The sequence below is a fragment of the Lepisosteus oculatus genome, chromosome 3, assembly GCF_040954835.1.
Source record: "Lepisosteus oculatus isolate fLepOcu1 chromosome 3, fLepOcu1.hap2, whole genome shotgun sequence".
NCBI lineage: Eukaryota > Metazoa > Chordata > Actinopteri > Semionotiformes > Lepisosteidae > Lepisosteus > Lepisosteus oculatus.
The window spans coordinates 41,935,450-41,962,505 of NC_090698.1; the positions used below are offsets into that span (position 1 = coordinate 41,935,450).

At 36.1% G+C, this 27,056-nt stretch overlaps 1 protein-coding gene across 3 annotated transcripts; it reads right to left on the bottom strand.

The window, feature by feature from the left end:
• Nucleotides 1–450: 450 nt before the first annotated feature.
• On the bottom strand, nucleotides 451–21,623 carry tent2 (terminal nucleotidyltransferase 2). 3 transcript variants are annotated; one of them, XM_015365517.2, is made up of 16 exons: nucleotides 21,467–21,623; nucleotides 20,934–20,977; nucleotides 20,371–20,562; nucleotides 18,404–18,526; nucleotides 17,273–17,543; nucleotides 16,527–16,641; nucleotides 14,713–14,804; nucleotides 14,429–14,492; nucleotides 13,763–13,829; nucleotides 11,435–11,511; nucleotides 10,026–10,154; nucleotides 9,840–9,883; nucleotides 8,416–8,552; nucleotides 5,016–5,107; nucleotides 2,508–2,587; nucleotides 451–597 (listed from the first exon to the last, which is right to left on the bottom strand). In XM_015365517.2, exons 3-16 carry the CDS (start codon nucleotides 20,523–20,525, stop codon nucleotides 523–525), a joined length of 1,521 nt encoding a protein of 506 aa, XP_015221003.2. In that variant the 5' UTR covers nucleotides 20,526–20,562; nucleotides 20,934–20,977; nucleotides 21,467–21,623; the 3' UTR covers nucleotides 451–522. The 3 variants fall into 3 exon arrangements, with proteins under 3 accessions (XP_015221003.2, XP_006626837.3, XP_015220995.2); XM_006626774.3 differs by lacking the exon at nucleotides 20,934–20,977; XM_015365509.2 differs by lacking the exon at nucleotides 20,934–20,977 and having other exon boundaries at nucleotides 20,371–20,565.
• Between the last annotated feature and the right edge of the window lie 5,433 nt (nucleotides 21,624–27,056).

Below are 27,056 nucleotides of genomic sequence, written 5' to 3' on the forward strand. Positions count from 1 at the left end.
AAGCAAGCATAAAAGTGGTACTGAAAAAAATAAATAACATGATTTAAAACACTTCCAGTACTATACTTTAAATAAACACCAGTATAATATAAGGCTCTGTAACTTATTAAACATTTTAATTTTATTTAGAAATAGTTATTTTCATTACTTGTCCTGAACTACTACTCCAACATTATTTCTTTTACTTTAAGGGACCAGGCAAGTCTTTAAGGTGCTTAAGTTGTGGAATTACAACAATGGAGTCTAAACAGTTTTTTGATGTGCAAACTAAAGCTTCCACTAAGGAACCATCATTTCTAGAGTTGTGAAGGCGATGGCCCAGCTCTGCTTTCCAGTGCAATAACATGAACTGATCTCTTCTGAACACAAAGATAATTTCTGCGGTGATATAGATCAAGAGAAACCGAATAACAGATGTCATTTTATCACTTGAAAATAAAAAGTCCCGCACAGAGTCTTCCCAATTTATTATGTGAATATGCTTGTTTTTTTTCCAGTTTAACATCCGGAATGAGGAGCATGTTATCTTTTCTGCAACGTTGCTCTCAATGGCAAAATGAAGTTCAGATCTTTCTTCAACTGCAGTATCCGCCAGGACTTAAGGGAAAAACAATACATTTAGACATAGCGTGGCATTACATTCTATTTCTGCTGAATTTAGTAGTTTAATGATTATCACGATCAGCTGATTATGACATATTAATCATGCAACAGAAATATCATGAATACAAACTAAAAGGCAGTCAATGAAAGAAACATTTCACTTAGCTAAGTTTAAAAAAACAAACAGATTTCCTCCTTGCACATTTAAACAAACATTTATCACAAAAGGTTTTGGCAATTTTACTTTCTATACTTTAAATTAGGAAAAAAGATCTTGACTGTACATAAAAACAAACGCACATAATTACTGTTTGAACAAAATGAGAATATCTACGTCCAGTCGCACAAAATATATTTATGTGTAACCAACCATTTTCTAATAAATTATCTTGAGGGCAATAGAGCCTATCCAGGCAAGCAACAGGTGCAAGGACACACCTTGGACAGAATGTTAGTCCATTGAGGGCACTACACCAGAGACACTTTTCCCAAATGCCAAATTACCTACCACAATGTCTTTGAACTGTGGGAGGAAATCAGAGCACCCTCTGGAAACTCACACAAAGATGTGGAGAACATACAAACTCCATGCAGATAGCACCCTAGGAATTAAACCTAGACCCCCAGTGCTGAGAGTTAGCAATGCTAACCACTGCTCCACCCCATTTATGTATAATAAATTACAACATTTAAACAATCAACAATATTACAAAACAACTTGTACAGATTGAGTACATATTAAAGAATGAACTGTGAACTGTTTACTGAGGTGTGTCACAGAAATTTCAACTTCCAGTCCAGCCTTAAAATCTATTCTTGCACAGAAATCTAAACAATGGCTGCAATGACTGGAGTGCTTCAGGTGTACACACAACTCCTAAATTCACCTTGGTGCTTATGAGGTTTATATCTACCTTTCACTTTAAACCCACATCTGCTATGATCCAATCCTGTTCACTGTCACATGTTTTGTAACTGAGGATTAGTTAAACTATTTTGCCAGCATTGACAAACAAAATATTTGTCTGAGCTCGACTGGTGTTTCTAGGTGCTTCAGTAATGAGCTAATGCATTTCAGTGGCTTCTTTATAACAGTGGTTCCTATCACTGGTCCTGGAGGAAGGTGTCTTCTGGTTTTTGCTCCAGCTGAGTTCTTAATCATTATAATTGATTCACTATGTCTTTCTACTTTTAATTGATTCAGCTCTTAACAGGTCAAATGGGACTTGTAATTACTATTAATGCTGGAAAAATTTTGAGTTTCAGTTTTTTCTCATTCAGGTGTGTTGCTTTAAATGCAACTAACTGGAGATGCTGTGTAAAGTTCTGTAGTGTAAAACAAAGTTGTTGGTAACAAAACAAACAACAAAATTGGGAGCCTCCACTCTACTGGCCTTTGAAATGCTACATGAGATCAAACAAATGGTAGGAAATCTGACAATAAGATGTTTTATTAAAAGATAAGTGGAACAGGTTATTAAAAAAAATCATGTCAATAAGCATGGTATAATATTTTAAAAGATGTCTAACAGATAAAATTTAAATATGGTTCTGAGACATTAGGATTCTGAATACTTGATCAAGATATCCAAAAGGTACAATGTCTGTAAAGAAAGTTATTTGATAACATGGTAAAATCTATGATCTCCTTATTTCCAAAGCAAAATCGATATTTAAAATGTCTGGTAGGAATTGTTTGGATGTTTGCAAGGAAGTAAACTGTAAAAGTTCAGAGATTTAACTACCACAAAGATTAGTGTTTATCATTTGTAAAAATATTAGATTATATTTTGATATAATATTTGATATATATATATTTGATTATATTTTATATATAAAGAGGTAGATATTCAAGCATCAGATGCACAAAACAGTAAAATAAGCTATGATATTGATATTGTTACCTCCAGAAACTCTGCCTTTATGGCATCAAACTTCACTTTTTCATGTACTGCTCTCGCTGTGTTTGATCTTTCAAAGGGTTCTGAAAAAAAAGGTGGAAGAAAACGTATTATAGTCAGTACTGGTCCTGTTCTTATAATTGGAACACTTCATACTAATTTGAAAAGAATGTTAATCTAATAAGGGCATATTTTGGACAAGGTACGTGGTATGAGCAGGTCGCTGCGTCAGCATGTGTAGACTGCAAAGGAACAAGTAAAGATTCATTCTATACTGAAAAGAAAAGAGACAACGTTCGGCTGTGGAGCTTTCTTCAGTTGTCTTCTTTTGAGTAAGGAATAAACCTTTACCTGTTTCTTTGACAATCTTTCATCAATAAATGCATTTATATTAATATATATGAATGTATAAGAATGAAGCAGTTATCTTCACATATTACACTTCTTAATGTCTGTGTGACGTTTGTGACACATACCCCTGTTCAACCTTAAGAAAAAAATCTTTCTAGTAATTACTCCAATTGAAGCTCAACCTTATAAACCTTGTGAAGTTAAAATATGTAGTAGTAAAGTCATACAGACTGTCCAAAGTGAACAAAATACAACAGAAAAGGATCTCAAATGAGCCACAAACACACACAATATTAGGATTTACATATGCAATTAACATGTCTGCTATACAATAGGATGGAAATGTCTTATTCTCCTGTATCATACATCCTTAACTTAATCAGTGGTATTTAATACTGCTTACAGAAGACAGAAAAGTATTTTCAGAGCACTGTTTTAGTAAAAATTTACAAAAAATGAAAATAATTGTCCTTAATTTCAATCAAGTGGTTTACTGTAAGGCTGATATAAACATTGAATATCTTTTCATTTAATTTTCTTATTTCTCAAAATTAAAACTGATCAGCAGCAGGGCAAACACTAAACAATGACAACTGCACAGCATTAGCATGCATAAAAACGACCCTAAAACAAGAAGGTGGGAATTTTAATCGGAATTAATTATAGCCCAACTTTATTGCGACACTTTGATATAAATAATACCACAATCTGCCTCCTTGCAAATCTGATCTTCCTAGGAAGTAAATCTACTTCATGTTAACACACAAACACAAATCACTTCATTATAAAGAACCTTTTTGTATTAACAAAATCATAAATTGTACTTCTGGCAAGAGTGAATAAACAATTACAAAGCTAATTAAGTTGCCTACTTTACATCATCAGTAAAAGGAACCGCAGCATAACAAATTGACCCTAAGACTTTTAAATATAGGAAGACATAAGCTCCTAGAACTCAGCTTTTCATGATCTTCAAAACATTCACACTTAAATAAACTTTAAAGACATTTAGAATCACAAATTGATTTTAATGTATCCATACAATTGTACTTGATTGTAGACAATTGTATTTTGGCTCACGGCTACAAATGCTGCAGTCTCAGACAAGGGAGAATGGGGATGTTTAGGCAAAATTCCAACCCACTCCCATTGAGCCACTGCTCTTTAGACATGTCACATTTTATTATTGAAAGCATAATTGTAACAAACAGCTTTTGGCCAGAACAAAGCTGTGGTGCCTATAATGTGTTAAAAGAAAATGTAATCTTGACTAGGAAACTGTCTTTTATAGAGTCAAAATCCCATTGCTGCCAAAAACTATAAAACAATTATATTTTCAATATGAAAATATAAATTGCTGTACAAAGCCACTTACACTATGCTTTGCTCTAATATTTTCACACTTTTTAGATACAAAAACAGTTTCGTGGCAACCTTTTAAAAGAACATAAGCTATTTCACTTCATGTTAACAGTTAGTTCTGAATGATCTGCATTTTGAAGCCTTTTGGATTAATGAAGGTAAATGTAATGACAAGGAACATCTGCTCATGAGTCAATTAGGAACAGGTAAAAGTTTTGGTTGTGGAGCTTTCTTCAGGTGTGGAAAGCTCACACCTGAACCTGAACACCACACCTGAAGAATACTCCACAACCGAAACGTTGTGTCAGTTTTCTTTTCAGCATGGAATAAACCTGAATAAATCTGTTCATTTTCAGCCTACGAATACTGATGCAGATACCTACTTAAACTTAATGAATCAATTAAATATGTATTAGACATGCGATGGATTAGTTACTACAAGACTATCTCACATGGTTTTACCTAGGAGTTTTTGTGATCAGGTCTTTTAAAAGTCTGTTCAATGTTAAATATATCGCTACCTAACAAGCTAGTTTTTTTCTCATTCATTTTAAACTATAACACAACAATAATGGAGGCCTAGAGTAACTTACTGATGTTCATAACATACCATAGTATGATTAGATTGCATCAAAATTATCTGAAAGCATTTCCACAGCAGTGTATACAAAATTAGTGCATGCAATTCAAAGTGCCCACAAAGTATGCTAAGCATAATTACAATTCAGGATTTAATTTGAAAGTAAATATAAGCATAAATTCATAAAATACACTGAGAAACAAATTGGGATACTGCACCTTCAACACATATGTACTTCTGCTTCCACTCTTTACTGTTGGGTCTTGGCAGAGCTTTGGCTTCACGGACAGAAATCATGTATTTTTCCCAACTGGAGGAGAAAATGGGTTATCAGTCAAACATTGCATCAGAATTTTTGTATTTTTCTAACAAAAAAACATTATAGTCTTATTAAGCGATGCAGTGCTTAACACAACTGCTTTAGCAAAATGCCCAACTATAAAAATACAATTATGTAGAATACATCTACAAAATAAATTAATAATAAACAACTTTAGATTTTAAATTAACAAAATTATAAAATATTCTGTATAGCATTGCTAAAAAGTTGTTTTACAATTTACATCTTACGATAACTACTGTCAAGCCTTCATACCACCTGCTTCAGCTGCCAATTTGTAACACAGGGTACATATACAGTATATTGAACATCAAAAGAAACATAATTTACATATACTATATACAACATTCTATTATGAGGACAAGTCTTGTGGCAGTTACACTGATATTTTAGTGAACAGACATGACACAGCTAATTCATCACGCTGAGTAACATTTGCCGTCATCGAGGTTGATCAGCAGGGGTCTACTGTGAAAGTTACAGACAAGTAATGTGTGGCCATGAGTGGAAGCAATGCAAGGTGTATCTGAGATGTATGCATTTTGGGATTGTATTCCATTCCTCCCACAAAGCCCGAACCAGCATGTTCTTATTTACTAGTGTTCAAGCCCTAGACGTTACGCCATCCCAGTTCATCCCACAAATGGGGCACAAGTCGAACAAATAAGGCAACTGCAGCATAAACAATACATTTTTATCTCACAAGAAAGTCACTGTTACAGGAACACGTATGCATACACAGCTCCCCCTGAAAAGCCTGGAAAGAACAGTGAAAACAGGTGGAAAAATTGTTCCATGGATAACATCTGGAGGACACTGCAGTTCTTTTGGATCACCACAGTACTGTCTTTTTTCTTAACTGTATGTTTTGTACACTAATGATTGTAAGGCCAAACATAGCCAGACATCTTAAGCATTCAGATGACATAGCCCTGGTCAGCTTATTAAAGAACCCAGAACATTATCATGGGCCCATTCTATACATTTTTGAATGAAGTGATGAATTTACTTTGCAGTTGAATGAAAAATAAAAACTCATCATTGATTTTGGGAAACATGTAGTGCACCTTTAACTCAGCATAATAAATTATCAGACTGTAGATGTTTGTTGATGATTAAAAGTATTTGGTTCTGGTCATAGATAATTAAAGATGGGACAAATGTGAGACCTTTTACAAAAGGTGCAAACAAATACTTTTTTCTAAAGAAGAATAAGTTCTCATTTTTAATTTATTGGAAGTGTCTTAACATACTGTCTTAGTTATTATTATATATTGGTCTGGTATAGGTACAGCAAAATGTAATAATCTGAGGAAATACTCCATACTCCAGAGGTGTAACATTAATAGACTTAAGAAATATTTTATTTTCTCTGCAATTGAAGTCACTTCAATAATATAACATTTGTCAAAAGTTTGTTCTGAACTCTGCTCTTTCTTAATGATATCTGTTTTTGTAGTATTGGACACATTTCTTCGAGGGGGTAATAAAGCTTAAATGGAATCAAGCATTAGTCCAAAGAAAGTCTGACCCAATCTTCAAAAACTACGGATCATGTGCTCTATATCAAGAAAAACGTAGGTTTATCTCTTAGGCTGCTGACCTGATGGTTTGAAAGCTGACAGTGGAGCTAGAATACTGAGTTCTGGAAGTATGTAATACTCTATTTAAATTCACAAACACCCTCACTCTCCCATTAAGCCAAGGCTTCAGACATAGCTGACACAGACACAGTGTAAAATAAATACACTTGGATCTCATCACATCCAGTGTTCACATACAATTTGGAACTCCTCATATAAAGAAGCCATTTCTCAAGTCTCCACTGGCTCTGCCAAAGGCCGAATGTGAAAATGCCACCTGCTGCTGTCCATCACTGCAGCAATGTGTAACTAGAGTCCGGAATGGTACATGAGACACTCTGATTGCGTGTTACATGCGCAAAAACAGCTTTCATTTTCAGACACATATCAACCACTCTTCGGTGTAGAGCGGCTAAAGCTCATAGATAAACAAGGATTAAAATACTGAATTGAAATTCTGTTGCTAAAAAATATCCTTAGAAATTAATTCAGTATACCAACCTCAATTTCATATTCCATTTTTTTGGTTTGGTTTTTATTTTTATTTACTCATTTATTTCTTACTCATTCACAGAATATTGCTAGGCTGTTATAGTAGAAATTACGAGCAGGTGCTTAGCATTAAATGCTAAAGGATTACAGAACATTAAAGCTACTTTGGTGAGGAAGCTGAATTACTTAGCTATGTGTTGTACTTAACCAAGAACTGTTAGGAAGGTGAAAATCCAGTGGAAAATTGGGGGTTAGCGAGGGAAATATTACATTTTCTCAGTGACCCCAGGCCTATAATGGAATTAAAGGGTGTCAAAGGATTACTAGTGTTTGCACTGTTGACAGCAGTACAGACTTCTGTAAGCCCACTATCAGACTAGAGCTATTTTTAAACATCTAGAAAGGATAAAACAACCTAAAGCCTTAGTCCTTCACACTGATAAAAAACAAATTGAGAATTATTAAAAGCTTTAAAACATTCTTGCTTTTCCTGCTAATGCCACAGTTATGATTAATCAGAGATGACTTTAAGAACCATAATAAAATGCCATGGAGCAATTTAGGCATCTGACCAAGCTGGAAATGTTCCCCTCTACCAGTAACTCCCTTTGGAGAAAGACACATTTAATGTTTACATACTTCTTGCTTGTAACAAACAAGCTGAAATATTTATGCCCTGTCAGACATAAAATACGTAGGAGAAGATGAGGATAACATGGCCATTAAAAGGGTGCAAAATATTTAGACACCAGTCTTAACACAGTGGTACTGAAACCAATTGTAGATTGAACACTAAAACATGTTTAATGATCTATATTGTATATATTTTTTTCAGGATGTCCTGCTTGATCCAGAATTATTTACCAGAATTACATTTTGCTCATGTCTAAAGAACTTACAAAACCTTTGCCAGGACTGTCAGTACATCTTTTGACTACCCTGTTTGTTAGTTATTTGTATTAATTTGGCAGACAAATGTACGTTAAGTGGCTTACAAGGACACCATTACTTCCTATATAAGTATAGATCTGTGATCTGGTTTCCCTAAGCTTAAAGCCTTAGGTTTAGTGTGGTAATAATATCTCAAACTCACACCTATGTCTTATGAAAACAGCATACCCGCATATAGCTTGAAATTACATCTTTCACAGACTTTCAAAAGTCGCCATTTAAATTGGCTCATGACACTAAAAACTTGCTTACTTGAAAACTGTCGCATAGTATTTCAAGAAGCCCAAAAATAGGTCTCCCAGCGTTGATTCATTCTTTGAAGTGTAAGGAGGAATGTTTCTAGGTCCTTCGGGCACAAGGTGTATATCCATGGAAGGATTAAAGCATTCCTAGAGAGAATATTTTTAACACGATTATTAATGCGACTTTGAATAAATGGCTTAGAAATACATTTTATCTGAATTTCTAAATCTTAAGTACAGTAGAAAACTTACTGAAGATTTAGTTTAAGAGTTCACCAAGAAAATTAAGCGAATGTGTTTTGAGCATATTACATTGAAAAAATTAGAGTGAAAAGAAAATCAAGCTTTTTGGACATTCTCATCAGCATTATGTTTGGCATAAAAGATGAAGCACATGCTGAGAAAATATTTATGACCATGTGTACCATTTTTACAAGATACCTGTTTCTTTCTGGCAAGAAGTTCCAAGCTTAGCCAGTAATGGACAGTTCAGCATGACAATGCATACACTAACATAGACAAAGGAATGGTTAACTTCAGACAAAATACATATTATCAATATCCAGATCTTGAACGTTTGCAATGCTAGCTCAAAATTGCAGGTCACTAACAGAAACCAAAGGATCTGAAGGAAGCAATTCTACATAGAGGAATGTTCTTAAATTTTCCCTCCCTCATCCCAGAACCTCAAAGCAGCACACTATAAGAGGCACCTAGCCAGTGTAATTCCTGGCAATGGAGGATTTACGAAGCACTAACTACTGGGGTGTGAATAAATACGAGCATTGTGTTTTATGAATTTTATTTAGAACTATTTATGACTTTTTACCTCTGTGTAATGCTATGAGTTCACGGTATAATATTTTTAGAACATTTTAAGCAAGAATCAATACCTAATATGTTATTAGATGCTTATTGTTTCTGTTTCTGTTTTATCAGGTGTATGAACGAATCTGGATAGGCTCTGCAAGCTAAATTCTATATTAAGACTTTAATTACTTCAAACACACTGCAGCTTTAGAAAAACTGCAATGGAAACCCGTAGCGTGCAGTGCCAGCTGAGAGCCAATCCTGTCTATTTAAAAGCAGTGCGAAGACTTCTTTGCTCCAAGAGATGCTATTATTTCAAACAAAAACTCATTCAATCTGCCTAAAAGTTTCCAAGATGGTTGCCACCATGTAGAGACTAATCTCAATCAAGATCAGGGGGAAAGTTACACGTAAAAACATAGGAAATCAACCTTGCTAACAAACAGCAGATTGTTAAACATAGCTAGGAGTACAGTAGCTGGTTTTACATGTCCTCAAAAAAGACAAATACAAACCCTGTCATGTTCAACAAAGCAAAAAAAATCTACAACTGCGACTGAAGTCCTGTGAGACACCATATGAACTTCTTATTGACACATTTCAAATCTAAGGAGGAAGACTTACTGGGTATTCCCTCTGAAGACAAGGAATAACAGGTTCAGGCAAGGCTGGAAGAAAATGTTCCAATATGAATAAAACATACTTTTAAATCAAGCACTTTTCAGAAAAACAAAGGAGATATTGTCAAAGTAGCTACAGATTTGTTGCACCAAGAACTAAATGCTTAATTGATAAATCTCCCATACTCACTCTGTAGATAGTGCAAAACCATCAGTACCAAGGAGTAGCTGCTCAAAGTCCCACGGCTGGCATCGTTGATTCCATGGTGCCTGGCCCATTTCTTTACCACAAGGATAATTGGACGAACTCTATTCTCAACTGCCAAAATAACAAGAAACAATGATCTTCCAGTAAGCATGGTGAAGTACTATGCACCACCTCCAGCTCAGTGGAGAATTTCAAAAACAATCACAGTAGGGATCTTGGATTTCAAATGGTATAAATTCTTCTCGTAAGCAACAACGGTCTTTCACGGGATTTATATTCATACCACTTCTAGTAAAGTGCTCTGCTGACGTTCGTGTGTACACTTCAAAAACATAAACATCCAACAGAATAAGGCTTTTCCAATATAATAATTTCCAATAGAAATAGGCTTTTCCAATATTCAAAATTAATGATAAGATTTTCCGTACACTAATTTCTTGTTGATCACTTATACCCCATAGAATTTTTTAACAAGAACATTGATTTGTGGCAGAGACCTGCAATCTATTCTCTGTACCATAAACCCTCAGATTCCAATGAAGTTTTTTACAATGGCCATTTAAATACAATTCATTGATAACTCTATTAATGCTCAAACTGGCATTAATTGTTTACACATTATCACAACACTGACATCTGCAGTATCTCTCAATTGGTGTGCAAATGCAGAAGCAACCAACTACCTTATAAACAATAAGTTAAAAATGCAGCACTTTTTACTGAAATTTATCATCACTAATCACTAAAGCCACCCAACCTGGAATCACTGTTCATCTTCTTTATATCTTGGCTCATGTCTACAGACCTTGTATCTGCACACAATGGAGCATAAGGAAGTCTAGGCAGGCTCTTTTGATCTGCCAATCTGACTCTTATGTTTTAATATGTCACTGGGATGTACAGGAGGTTCAGCGTTCCCTGGAGGAGAGGTGCATGCCTCATTGATGATACTGCACGCTTGTAAGCACCAGGGAGTTCGCTGGACTTGCTGTTAATGTCCTGCCACTTGAGGAATTCCTTTCACAGTTAGCTAGTGACTTGACCTGGGCTGACAACCGTGATCATAGATGTTGGCACGTGCTGATGTGAGATCTATGATCTCAGACCTTTACTCCTTGAGACGCTCAAGAGTCCCAAAACATAAGCTTTTGAATACAATATCTGTTTTATTCAAAAATCCTGTGGGCATGAAGAAAGAATCACAAAGAAAATGTTAGGCAGGCTTTGCCAGTCTGTATTATCTTAAATACAAGAGTTATATCTCTCACAAAACTGAGGTTTTACCTAAATGTAATAATAGCATTTAGCTACAAGATCTAGTTCTTAATTAACCTTACAATAACCTCTGAAACTATATCACTAAAATGTCTTACAAAACACATTTCACTTACTGTATGCATAGGTTCTCAGAAGGAATGTGTTTCTTATTCCAACGACGTTGTTTACATTCAAGTCAAACTCCACTCCGCTGTAGGGTAAATGAGGTTGTTAATTTAGCAATCAATGGTTAATAAAAAAAGAGTGTAGCAATAATTATATCTCTTAAGCGTTCAAGGTAGTGACCTACATTAATAGTTTCAGCATCACGCAACAAAATGTGAGATATTTGATTTAAAAAAATTAAGTCATTTTTACACAGCTTAAATGTTATAAAAACAAAATACAGACCTTCATTCTGTAACTAAAACACAACACATCAATTCACTGACGATAGACACATTTACTTGGTCCCAAGGTTTTTAAAGCAGTCATTTGCCAAGATGGATTTTTTTGGTTCTATACTATGGCTAATGCAATCACACTTCATGGCTTCTCAATTTGGAAATCTTTGCTGTAAGTTTTATTATAGCCAAGAGCAAATAAAGTCATGAGGCTATTAGTAATAACAACTTGTTTTATTAATGCTAGGTGCTCTCTTTAATGCTTTAAATGCTCTCTTTAATGGTTGACAAAGCAGTTCTATTTGTCTGCTTCTGAATTATTATCTCTTTCTGTAAGTTAACCACAGCTTATTACAATGGTTTAAGTTTAATCACTTTTGTTCAACTTAGGAATACTGTATATAGTTAGCACTATATACAGTGCACACCTGAAGAAGGCTCCACGGCCAAAACGTTGTGTTCTCTTTCTTCTTTTTTTCAGCATGGAATAAACCTATTACTTGTTCCTTTGCAGCTTACGCATGCTGACGCAGCTACCCACCTGAACTATAGTTAGCACGTCTACTAAGCTCAATTAAAGGATGTCAGAGCAAGATGAAATCATGCAAGATGTGTGGTAATCAACTCAGAAGTATCATCAAAAGCTGTTTGAGCTGGAGTATTAGTGTGTAAAATGAAAGAAGAATCTCCATAACATGAAACAAGCAAAAACTGAATAACACATAAAAACAGAAAAAAACAATGATCAAAATCATATGTAAGATTTATTAAACAGAAATCCTAGCATGAACAGCTGCCTTTCTGAAATGAACTTAATGACAAGATAAACAGCATTTTAGACTGTCACGTCATTTACATTAGCCCAAACTGAGTTTAAATGTTTTGCAAGGAATAATATTTTAGCTTGTCTAAAATTTCCTTCAAACATTTGCCCTTGCAATATTTTCAGATCCTGCATTCAAAGTAAGCTACTCATCACTATTTTTTACATAATTCCAGGAAGTTCCACTAGTAAAGCAGGCATTATCCTAAGTACAGCTATTTACAGTGTTCTTATCTAAAAGACGTCTAATCTTAACTTAAGCCATGTAATAAAAAAACAAACTGACAATTACTTACACTCACAAAAACAAAAATTATTATTCTTTTGATCATCCTACAATATGTTTTGTTTTGTGGATTTATAAGCTCAAATTAACATTTTGGTTTAATGTGAAAATGACATTCTACACTTTGGTTCTGTAAGAAAGACAGACAGGGTTAAACTTGTCTACCCCTATATATACACCCTTCATTTTCCATTCAAACAATTTAGGGATATTGATATTAGTAGAAATCAAATCAGTTCACCCAAAGTGCAGACTAAATACTTAGCAAAAACCATAAAATACAGCAATATTAAGTCTTTGGGTTTTATATATTCATAAGATATTCATCTGTATGCTGAAGAAGCACTTGGGCATTAAAAAACTATACAATAATTAATGTTTTTTTCTGTTAAAAGATTCAATAATAATTCATCAAATTTCATACAGAAACATGCTTTTTCTCCACCAGCACAAATGAGTGGTGCTGCTGCTCACTCAATTGTGACAGTGAGTCAGTGGGGACTCACAGCACATACAGTTTTTATCTAATTGTGTCCATAAATTGAGTTTTATATTGATCAATTCATGGTGTTAATTTTAAAATAACACATTTGCTGATAATTATTTCTCTGTCATAACTGGCTCATTTCTACCTTCACTTTCCTTTTATGGGTAAACCACTTCCACAATATTAAACAAATCGATTAAGAGAAACATGGTAGACTGTTACTCAAAGATTTCTGCCAAAGCCCCAGCTGACAAGTAGAAAGTCTTCATGCATGACTCTTGCTAGCTTTCTCTTATACCTTAATGTTAGAATTTATATTTTTTCATGGAGATTCCGCAGTGTTACTGAACCATAAAATTATATTCAACTGCCAGCTGTCATTTGTGATTACATCATTCTAGAAGACAAGGTTTTCTCCACCCACACAATGCAACTACACAGAAAATGACATTCAGCACCTACCTGACTTTATCCCTGAATTTCAATATGGGCACTTTTGCTCGAATAAGCTGAGGTCTCTCAATATAAGCTGTTAACAGAAGGATAAAGCTTTACTTCTGGGAATTATAGAAATATATTTTAAAATGAGCTATGAAATCTCATTTCCAAGATACTCTTTTGATGTGGCAAAGTACCCATGTGTTTAGACAGCTAATAAAACGGTCTGTTTTGTGTAAAGGAGGTACCTTGTGTAAGGGTTCTCAGAATCCTACATTTAGACAATATACTAAGTGAATACAGAATATGAATGACCATTGGATAAAAAGGTGAAAAAGATAGGAAAAGCTATTGATATTCAAGCATAAACTTGGCAGCTGTAACACTAGTTCCCTCTAGAGGCTAACACAGAGATTTAAGATTATTATGCAGGCACTGGAATAGATACATACAGTGTATGCCAAGTTTATTCAAGGAAGTCCTTGAACTGACTAAAGTAAAACCTGGAGTTCTCTACCTTCTTTGATAAGTACATTATCACTTTAGATGGTTCACTCTGCTACATATGTTTTTTAATTTGGGTCTTAAAAATAACTGCAAAATTAATAATGAATAACTCAAAACTGAATACATCTTTTTGGAGTTGAACAAACAAAAAAAGAAAATAACCCCAGGAGATGGAACACTTACTCAGCCTGTAAAACAACTTCTGTACAAGACTGAGTATATATACAGCATCTGTTCTCTGGTTCATCTAAAAAGAAAAAAAAGTTAAATCAAAGCAATTTCAATTCAAAGAAACAATTTCCAGTATAGAATGAAAGCACAAAAATGTACATCTGAGAAAAGCAAAACTTTCTATGTCTCAATAATATTTTGGATTTGTTCAGGAAAGCAAAATACATGTGTCTATGAATTTAACACTATAAATGTGTTCCAAATGTTCCACATTACATTCACAACAGTTAGCTTACCGGTCCCTCTTGAACAACTAGGCAAAGATCTGCATCACTACTTCGACTGCCAAAACCATTGAGGGAAGACCCAGCCAGATACACCCGAGAATCTGAAAGGAAAGTAAGGACATACTTTTCTCACTAATTACTTAGGTTTTCAGCATCCAAAGTGTCACTTCACTAATGGCTGGGAGGCACCAAAGATATGAACTGAGATTTCAAAAAGATTTTTTCAGATGATATTAAAAGCAGATCACTAAGGCAAGGTTAACATCAAATTTCACAAATATGTTAAATTATATACATTTGAAAGCATAAATTCTAGGTTTCATTTATGCAAATTTTGTAGCTTCTGCAACAACTCTAGCTGTCTTTGCAAACATCTGGGAAGGAAAAGCTTTTGAGTACGAGTAATTTTAACTATGTGCTGACTCAATTTTATTACTTAAAACTAGTTTTGCTATTTATAATCGCATTAGTTAAAGTGACATTTTATTAGATAACACTTTCACTGCAAATGTTGCAAAACCTATGATAGAAACATGATATAAGTAGTGGAACTAGCTATGTCAGCATGGAAATCCAAAGGAAAAAAACAAGGGCTTTAGTGGATAGAAGTGCATACTGCAGGACTGCGATTTCTGTGTATTACTTCGAAGTGCAAGGCAAAACAGGTGAAGAACCGCAGATCAAGTGACCGCTATTTTCAACCTGGGGCCACTTTCATCATAAACAGTTTGTCGAGAATTTCACAGAGCGAGTTCCTGTAGTTGGGTTGCCATGCACAATTCTTCCCATCAGATCTGGCAATACATGTATGCAAGTCCAGAGGTGCAAAGAGCACGGGTAAGAACTGTGATCTGGTCAATGTACTTCTTATTTCTGTGGGTTCACAGTGCAGGAACAATTCATCACACTAACCTTAGATCAAAATATACCACTGTACTTTACATTGACCACTGTAACTGAGAAGGGGACACAGCAACATCTTCATGTATTCCAACCAAGCAGAAACTGGATTTTATGTAGGCAGAAAGTGTGCCCCTCTTTTATCACACTAAGCAGGGACTGGTGACTCCAAGAAATAAGAATTTCAGGTGTGGGAAAGACCCCCTTTCATCAAAAGTCCATCAGACCACCATGAGTCCCTCTTACAAGCTAACTGTCTCAACCATGGGGGGCTGCATGCAGACAGCTCCAGGATTGACACAGACAACATGCCATGGTGGTTAGGCTCACCTGTACCCATGCCCAACAGACACATGGATAGGGAATCAGGGAGAACACAAACACAAACAGTGCAACAAGGATAACACAAAGCAAACTAGAGCTGAACTATAATTTTATTGCTCTTTCTGACCTTTATTAGAATTGAAATTTTTGAATACCTACATCACTCATTATTATTCACACTTCTTGCCTTGGAGGCAGTATCACATGAGGCAAGTTTCCTACATGGCTCTTTGGCTGATAATATGCCTGTACCATGTTGCTGCCGTGCCTGTTCGAACACAATACCCCCTGGCCACTGGATACTGATAATGTATTTTCCAAATGTGGACATGCGGAATGGGCTGTGCACACAGCTCTAAATTAGAACCCTGTTTAAAAAGGCGCCGCTGCCTGAGGCAAGAGAAGAAGGGGAAAAAAAAACTTTCATTCTAGATCATTATATTATTAGGCCAGTTTGTACTATTGATGTGCAGTTTCTCAAGGACAAATGCCTTTTAACATCTCAGACTGATGATCCACACTCTTGCAGTCCTATCTCCTGCAATGTCACTCCTGTTCTACAAGTCATGTGCAGAGCTGCATTAGTATTTAACACATACGCGGAATGAGTCTCTGGATTTCCCACTGTAGCTGTGCTCGACATAGTTCCTTCTTCTCTAGATCATCATTCTGCTGTTGGCAAACCTGAAACAGCTCCAGGACCTGCTGGCTGAGCTGAAAATAAGACAAAGCTTTAAACGAGACTTCTGAAAGTATTCACCCCCTTCCAATAAAGTCCTAGATTGCTGAATAAAGAGTGATGTTTTTGGAGTGAACATTTTTCATTTAAAGGCTCACATTAAACATTTTACAGATGAAAGAAGTTAAATGTCAGTGAAAACTGCAAAGAAAAACAATCAAAAACAACCATTCCTAACCACCTTGTTAAAGAAGGGATGAAATCTGCACCACCCCAGTATACAAAGTAGGTAGAAATGTAAGCAAAAAGATGACTCACAGCTGTAAATGCTGTAAACAAAATGCTTCCATCAAGTAATGTTGCAGAACTGTGAATGCATACACAATCAAGATCATTTACAATCTTTTTTTACTAATATTTAAGTTCTTTCAACCATACAATTCTACAGTTTGAGAACTCAAGTTGTGATCAAAATATTTCAAACACCTCGTGCAAATGTAATGCAAATCCATCATGTTTCTCCAAAATACTCAAATGACATAAGCAGATTTAAAATAATTTATTATTTTACGTCTTTTATCAGATCTGTCAGAAAATGGCTAAAACGCGAAAGTTTGTACTGGCTGTCAGTCTTACTGGCAGTACAAGGAAAATCTGGAATGGTACCTTGTCCTGAGCAGGTGGCAGTAGGCGGTTAGTGACACTGGAACGGGGCTCACTCCTTAACGGTGGTACGCAGCCGCCTGGCTTTGGGGTTAGAGGGGACAGAGCGGTGTCTAGGGACAGGCCTGACCTGTGGCCCTCACTGCGCAAAGGCACTGCTGCTTTCCTAGCTGCTGCTGGAGAAGATGCTGGGGTGACCACCCCCAGGCAAGGACTTGGAGAGTGAAACCGCTGTCGCTTCAAGTCAGAAGGGCCATACTCGTCGCCCCTCCTCCTGAAACACAAACACAAACCTTCTCGTATTGCTGAACTCTCACTTCCTCTACAAAAGTGAGATCATTTTGTATGTGTGTGTGGGAGTTTTGCATGAAATCCAACTATTTTATTAACAATTTTAAAGAAAACTAAACTGGTATCTAGGTATCTTGTAATTAATACAGCTTTAGGCAGAATTAAACTTCTTTTTACTCATTATACACCTGCAAATCCACAATTATTGTTATTCTGGAATCTTATGCAAGGATAATTGTAACATAGTTTGACTTTGTAATACATTTCAAGAACTTTAAAAGCAATCATTAATGCTAATAAGATGTTTAGTCCTTTTTACAACAGCATAAAGCATGAAACTTACATTGTATTTTATGTGGCCAATTTAAAATGAAAATGTGATTAACCAAGCTGGATTTTCCATTTGCTTGTCAACCACTAAAGGCAAGAATGCATCTTCTGTAATTCTCAATTCTTACCAAGATTTGAAGAGATGGTCATAAAGCATAAATGTAACAATTTATGGGATTGAAAGTAACATTCTATGACAGTGGTTTAAAACTACATTATTACTTAAAGTTTTTTGTGCTGTAAACTCCTGAAAACTATCATTGTACCTACAAAAGCCACAAACACTGGGGAGGAAGAGTAAATGATAATTGATCAAAATTATAGCTGAAGATGTGAAAATGTTCAATTACTTTTAAAAATATAGTGAAAAAGACATCTTCTGAGGTTTAATTTACTATATACTTCTGATTTCCATACTGACATTTATAATTAAATCTTGTTATCAAAGCACATGTAATCCCACACAGAATCTTGCAATACAGATGTTTCAGGAGCAGGCTTAAATGAGCTTACTTTCTTCCTTGTGATATCGCTTGCACAGTGTGGACAACATGAGAGGTACTTGATCCAGGGATCCAGTCATGAGAAGGTATTGTTGGAAAACGAGGAACAGCATTCAAGGGGATTCTGTGAAAGCTGAAAAGGTTCGAGAACTTCAGCATGTAACCCTTTTCCATAGAAAATTTTAGCAGTGTTTCTCAAACTAGGGTCCTTCCAATATGTTCCATGTTTCACCATCCTTAATGTTATACTGACCTTCCTAATTGCAATTAAAAACTGATGAACTGTTGACTGGAAAGGATGTACACATGCAGTGGTGGTTAAAACAATGCACACACTCCTTCATCCTAATTAATCTTTCATCTTTGTTCTATTCAAAACACAAAAAGTGGGGATGCCTGTAGAAATGTATCCTTCAAAACTAACACCGCAGGAAGACATCCTGTGCGTAAGAATTTGATAATGGCCATAAACACACAGGCTAAATCTAAGAAACTACTCTAAATCTAATCTAAGAAGTAACAACAGGTTTTGAATTTGAAGCACTAGCCTTAGCCCCTAAGTCCTTTGAAATGTTATAAGTAAAGGATAAACATGGCACAGACAAGAGCACAGAAAAACAGACCAGAATCAAAGAATAAAAACAACATTCAATGTTAATGTTACATGTATAAACAACAAGACTTTATTTTCATTTCTGATCACTAACAAAAAGTAATATATAAATCAGTGAGTTGCGGATTGCAGTAAAATAATTGAACAACCAGTCTTGTGTGAAATTTTTCACACTAATGTTATCTACCCCTGAATGCACATACATTAGTAAGCCATTTGAAACTAGTTTAACAAGGTATTTTTAAGCATGGACAACACATTTAGAAAAATGCATCAGGAACAAACTTAGTGCTCCATTTAATAATTGATTTAAGGAGCAACAGTCAGCAATCATGCTTCTAATTGTAGTAATTCCAGTAGGTCCTGTTTAATTCAGAACCAGATCTTTAATTATTTTTAAATTACTATTATGTTATTAATTCCTACACCACTGTTCATTATTGTGCAAAACTCTCAAACTGGCAATGTGATTTGCTTATTGCACTTACTGTTAACAGGAAAGAAATATAATCAGGATGCCTTCATTACTGCTTTGTGTCCAGATTAATGCATGTTTTAATTTTTACCATTTCATTTTCCTTAGCACAGAACTTGTACTGCACTTCCATCTTGTGCTAGCCTGATTCATTTAATTAAATGTGCTGTACTTATGTGTCTAACCCAATGTAAAGGCCACATATATACGTAATGTGAATCACCTTAAAAAGTGACATCTGCCAAGATCTTCAGATAAGATCACTTTATTGGACATATACAATTTCTTGTATTAGGAATTTGTCTTTTCATATACCCCAACTTGCTCTCCATGAGACACACAAACAGGGAGAGAAGCTGGGGGTCAGAGCGCAGGGTCAGCCATTTATACGGCGCCCCTGGAGCAGTTGGGGTTAAGGGCCTTGCTCAGGGGCCCCATTGGAGTAGGATTCCTCTGCCGGCCATGGGATACAAACCGGCAACCTTACAGCCGCAGGCGCAGATCCTTAGCCACAGGGCCACGGCACTGTGTAATAATAACAACTTATGGTGGTGTTCAGGGCATTTGCACCAGGCTGTTAGAAACTATATTTTTAAGTATTCTAAGTCTTAACAATAGAATAATTCAAGATAAGGATAGGCAAGCACGCATCAGAATACTCACCACTGACCTCTCCATGCACCATTTGTAATGTGTAGTCTACAGTATCTGTATTTGATCTCCCAACTTTCAACAAAATCTATACCACTGCACATAACCAGAAACTGTACAATGTTAAATGACATTGAGTAGATTCCGATCACACAATACATTAGTGAACCTGGAACAATGTATTCATAAAGATGAACTGAATCAGGTACTTCTAGTGAAAAAAACATTGCATACTTACTTGGAATTTCTAAAATTGTAGTCTGCTTCAATCAGCTGCTGCTGAGAGATCAGTGCAGGTGGGTTGTTTAGGGGGAGCTGGCTAAAAATATTGTTCCCTGACTGTGGTTTAGGAATAAAGGGTGGGTGACCCAGGATGGAAGAATTGGGGAACATAATCTTCTTTACTAGGCTCAAGCATTTATTCTTCTTCCTGCTTGGAATAAATGGCGGGGTTCGTATCAGACCAGGTTCCATACACTTATGCAATTTGGCACTGAAGGAAAAAAACAACTTGCCCCTGGATCAGTTAGGAGCTTAAAGGACTCAATGTTATATAAATCCAGCACACTATAAACAAAGCAATCCTATTCATTAAAACCACTATTAAAAACTGAAAATGAAAGACACTATTTACCGTCTTGTATACATAACCTAAAGGACTGTAAGTCGCAAAAACAAAAATACAAAGCATAAAATGAATATTTACTTACGACGTCTTTGTAAATGAATTTAATTGTTTTTGAAACTATCTTTTAAGAGGGTTTGGATTTTTAAAATAAAATAACCACTTTGAAAAATCACCTTTTGATCGTGAAAAGAGGAAAGCTGTTTTGAAGCTGAGGTTTCTTTACGAAAAAAAAACAAAACAAATAATCCAGTACAGTATAACTTTTGTGTCTCTTTTGTGACAAAAACTTTAAAACGAAGTTGTCGCGACAGCCTAGGAAAACATTAAAGGAGGAAACTGAAATCTGAACGAGTCTCATGTAGCATTTCCTGTGTTCAGCTAAAATTGACAAACCAAAATCATCGGTTTCATTTCTTCACATCTCTTCTTCCCATTCAAAGGAGATGAAGAATTTTAAATCACTTACAATTGCATTTAACACTAGCTCTGTACAGCCCACAACGCTGAATACTATACATTCATAATGGCTTGCTGTTATTACTACATAATGAAAGTATTGTTTCATTGTACAGAAAAGACTACTTTTTATGCCCAAAGGAAAACGAATAAAACATTTCAAAAGTTCTTCTCGGGATGTGCGCAAGTTTTAACGTAAAAAATAATTCCTGAATTCCGTTTACCAGAACAAACACATGGTGAAACTTACCAAAAGTAATCACTCGTGTGCTAATAAAAGCTTTCACTTTTTAACCTTTTCTTTGCTGTTAATATTTTGTAACGCATGGAATTATCCTGCTTTCCCAAAACATGCACTTTTCTTTTCCCCATTTACAATCCGTAAAAGAGAGCACTTCCTGACTGCGTCAGGGTGTACAGTTTTAATTCCGGGTCACCTGTGTTTCGCACTACCGTACTATCAGGTGGAAAAGCGTATTATGCTTTTTTAATAGTGGTCCGTAACTTAGAGATACATGTACTGTACGTTTGTTCTTATGTAATAATCGGCCACTGATATTCTTGCTGTGTTAATAGAATACACGCATACGGGTATACACACGACAGGCAAATCGATCGTGAATAGTAAACATTATTAGGTATCACTTAAACACAAAACATAGTAAGACACGATTGAATATAGCAAGATTGCATAAACTCGAAGGTAAGACGTACTGTAATGACTCAGATACAGTATGTCTTTGAAAATAATCGTAATTTAATATATCTCTGCAAGTTTAGAGATGCCAAACACGGTTAAGCAAACAAGGGACCGCTATCGTTCCACTAACTAAAGATTTTTCCGTGTATTTTTAAGGAATTTTCCTATACAGTGTTTTAACCACATTCTCTTATTTCGTTTGCTAATTTCGTAAGGCCATGTGGGTTTGTTAATGACGATGTTTTAACACGACGTGGGCACTACTACAAGTGCAGTAGTGGTTACAGCTCTGGACTGAAAGGATTGTGGGTTAAAACTGGTGAGACGCATCCACTCACGGTTAGCCTACCAGCATGTCTTTGGATTGTGGGAGGAAACCCACATGAACACGAAGAGAGCATACAATGTCCACGCATATAGCTCCCCAGAAATTGAACCTGCCACGCAGTAGTGCTAACCACTGTGACACCATGCCACCTACGTAGGAAACAAAAAGTGCTATGTAAATCTATGGACAGTATTTAAATTGAACTTTTTCTACAGACTGTTGACTGTACTGTGTGGGAAATAGAAACACTGTGACCGGGCGTGTTGTATAATGTGTGGGTTTTTCTTTTCAGAAATAAAGTGTTTGTCAGAGGTGGGAAGAGTCCTGTCACCCTAATCCACCAGAAGGCTCCCCTCGCTTAAAAATTGGTAGAAGTGCTATGTAGACTATCATCACAATTATGCTCTTCAAGCAACTTTATTAGGTTCTTCATGTTCTTTCTTGTTTATGCAATGTCTTGAATACTTGTCTACCTGGTGAAACTACTAGTTTTGTCACAATATTATCATTTTTAGTGATAACAATGCCACAGTGCAACAATTACTAATTTTCTTTGTAAAATAACATTAAATGAATTGCTCTAGTGCACTATTTGCACTTTTTGAATTGCAAAAGCGATATACTCTTACTTATTCACATAAAAACTGGGACTGTCGTCTGTGTGTGAAGCAGGTCTTGAAATAATTGAAAATTATTTACAGTATTTTACATAGACAATAGCAATAAATAGAATGTTTCTGTATATATATATACTAATGTCCATCTGTGTTCTCTATTCTCATCACACATTAATGAATGGCAATGAACGGAGTTAAAGGAGCCCAAGGGGTTAAACAAAATGTGCAGCCTTGATATTTTTAACACCTGTGAGACCATCTGTTTTGTATGTCTGTCTTTTTGCACTAGCACTTGCCTACCAGAGGTCACCCCCCACATTTCTGGCCTCATAGGCATCAAGCTTAGTGTGCACATAAGACACTCTCAACTACTGTACATTGACACAATCCTGCAATGCAATAAAGATAAAATTTAGATAAAGAATAAATGTATCAATTAAAGTAGCACACTGATTGAAAAAAAGGAAACAAAGTGGGTTATTGCTTACTGTACATATAATGTCAGTTTGTTTAACTGGGACCCAGGACCCAGACCCAAGTCTGGATTCAATTATGCTCTCAGGCAGACAAACAGCTTGAGTTCAGAAAAAAACAGATACTTAGTTAGAATGTACAGCTTTGCAACACAGAAAACAGCATTAAAGAAATATTTAGTTTCATTTGTACAGTATAAAGACCTGCTCATTGTTGTATATTCTCCCTGGTGTATGTAATTAATCACTCTCTTCAGCTAACATGAGATTGTATTTACTTTCAATAATCATTATAGGGGTTAAAGGAGTCTCATGTGGCCCTCTTATAAAACGAAACAGTTTTGTAACATTTCTCCCTGGGTGATCAAATTGAAATTTAAATCCTGGTCACAAAGGTGAAATATTTGAATAATTAGACACCTACAGAATCTCAATCACAGCCCCATCATCAATGGAATGTGCAGCTCATTTATTCCCCATGGATACTTAATTCAATAACTGAAATAAATGTTTCCTAAACTGAGGAACAATTTAAACTTTTTTGCATATATTAATGTATTAATCTAGACCAGTAAAACCTGCTGGATTTGGGCATCCACAGAATTAAAAGGTGACTCATCCTTGATTGTCTTTTCTCATAATGTCAGTTTTATTTAATTATACTATCATTCATAGTGTTATACTATAATTTGACATTTTAGATTAATTCCCATTGGCCTAAAAAGTTATCCTCTTATTTGGAAGTAAGATACTAAAGGTTTTGCTGAAGAGGATATTTTCCTTCATGAAGACCATAGCATGTTCATGTTCATGAAATAGTCTTTAATGGCCAGCAGGGGTCGCCTAATTTTATATTTTATTATTTGGTGCAAAAATCCCCAAAATAATAATAATAATAATAATTGCTTACACTTATATAGCACTTTTCTGGACACCCACTCAAAGCGCTTTACAGGTAATGGGGATCCCCTCTACCACCACCAATGTGCAGCATCCACCTGGATGATGCGACGGCAGCCATAGTGCGCCAGAACGCTCACCACACATCAGCTATCAGTGGGGAGGAGAGCAGAGTAATGAACCCAATTTATAGATGTTACCCATAAAATGTTACCCAAAAGTAAATCCACTCCATAATTTTATTTTAATCTTAAGAAATATCAGCAAAAGACATTTTCTGCAGTGATGGAGAGTGTAAAGTACATGGTACTGGGGATACAGAGTTACAGAGAAAAATTGGGAAAGAGTGGGGTTGTAGTCTGTGTTGGGTCAAGTCTCCATGGGAAGATCTTGTTACTTGTTGCTGTTACTTTATATTATTGCACTAGCCATTTCTAAATGCAATATTTATAAATTATAAATAAATTGTATTATTTATTGAACTAATCTGGGATTTGGATCATTTTGGACATGTAGATTACCTCTTATTTTGATACATTCAACTTCAAAATACCCAACCTAATAATAATAATAATAATAATAATCTTCCCCACCCTTATAATTGTCTTCATGCTTCAAAAATGTTTCAAATGTGTGCACATGAAATACTACTTGGACTACTTGAAAATGTACTTGAAAGCATGAAAAATGTATTTTACTCATCAAAGTGTTTAGTTTGAGCATTCGAGTTTTGTTTCAAATATTTAAAAATGTGTTCACATCATTTGTAATGTGACATCATTGGAAGGGGGTGAATACCAAAGCGTTGTACTTTGATTAATCACCTGTGAAGAAAACTGCTGCACTTCATTTTCAAACCAGTTTGTCAAATCTTTCAGCTCATGAAGTCTGAAAAACTCAAAGCTGTTACAGATACTCATTGTTCAATGAAGAATTAATTCTGTGCCCTTTTCATTATCACTGCATATTTTAAAATGACATTGTTTAAAGACTGCAATCCCGATACATTTTGATTTAATTTTCCATAAGTCGATTTGTAAGACTGTAAACCTTAATGACAGCTTTTCATAATTATTAGCAAAGCCTCTGTGTACTAAAAACTTAAAGAAAACTTTTATCCATCAGCGTAATGCTAAATAATAATAATAATAAACCACAGATAATGAACATTCCCCTCTACCACTCCCAATGTAGAACACCTACCTGGATGATGATACACCAGCCATAGTGTGTCAGTACGCTCACCACACATCAGCTAGGGGAAAATTTGGCAAGGCCACCAAGGTAACACCCCTACTTTTTTTGAAAAAAGCCCTGGGATTTTTTTATGACCACAGAGTTAAGTACCCTTGTTTTAACGTCTATTCTCTACCTCCTCCTACATCTCTACCAGCAGTAATGTAGGGCAATAAACCTTCCCCATGAGCCATCAGCGTAATGCTAAATAATAATAATAAAGAGCACCTACTGTACCTGGAGGATGATACACCAGCCATAGTGTGTCAGTACGCTCAGCACACATCAGCTATCAGTAACCCTTGTTTTAAAGGCAAGGGGAAAATTTGGCAAGGCCACCAAGGTAACACTCTTACTTTTTTCGAGAAAAGCCCTGGGATTTTTTTATGACCACAGAGAGTTAAGTACCCTTGTTTTAACGTCTATCTGAAGGATGCTGCCTTTTTACAGTATAGTGTCCCTGCCACTATACTGGAGCATTAGGACCCACACAGACCACAGGGTGAGCCTCCCCTACTGGCCCCACTAACCCCTCTTCCAGCAGCAACCTTAGCTTTCCCAGGTCTCAAACCTGCTTCACTTCAGTGGGTTGCCAGTTGTGAGCTGCAGGGTGATACAACCGCTGGCTCCCGTCTCTCTCCCCCTGCCTTCTCTACCTCCTCCTACATCTCTACCAGCAGTAATGTAGGGCAATAAACCTTCCCCATGAGCCATCAGCGTAATGCTAAATAATAATAATAAAGAGCACCTACTGTACCTGGAGGATGATACACCAGCCATAGTGTGTCAGTACGCTCAGCACACATCAGCTATCAGTAACCCTTGTTTTAAAGGCAAGGGGAAAATTTGGCAAGGCCACCAAGGTAACACTCCTACGTTTTTCGAGAAAAGCCCTGGGATTTTTTTATGACCACAGAGAGTTAAGTACCCTTGTTTTAACGTCTATCTGAAGGATGCTGCCTTTTTACAATATAGTGTCCCTGCCACTATACTGGAGCATTAGGACCCACACAGACCACAGGGTGAGCCTCCCCTACTGGCCCCACTAACCCCTCTTCCAGCAGCAACCTTAGCTTTCCCAGGTCTCAAACCTGCTTCACTTCAGTGGGTTGCCAGTTGTGAGCTGCAGGGTGATACAACCGCTGGCTCCCGTCTCTCTCCCCCTGCCTTCTCTACCTCCTCCTACATCTCTACCAGCAGTAATGTAGGGCAATAAACCTTCCCCATGAGCCAAGACAACAGCTTCCTTGACTCCTGATTTCCACTGCCTGCCTCACACAATCCAATACTCACACTGGTGTGAGGAGAGGGATGGCACATCTCCAATATTGAACCCAGGACTGAGCAGAAATAGCTGGATTTGCCTTGGGGAAGCCCTTATGGAGTGGTAGACACTTGTCCATGTCTGAAAGAGGCAGTGGACCTCAAGATATAGTCACACATTAGCTTTATCCAGTATCTAACAGCACTACCATACTGATAATGAAATGTAATATTAACATGGATATTTTATTTTCTGGATATTGTACAGAAAACATATCAGGATAGCATAGATTTAAGAAAAGGGAAAGTCTTTAGAATGTCCT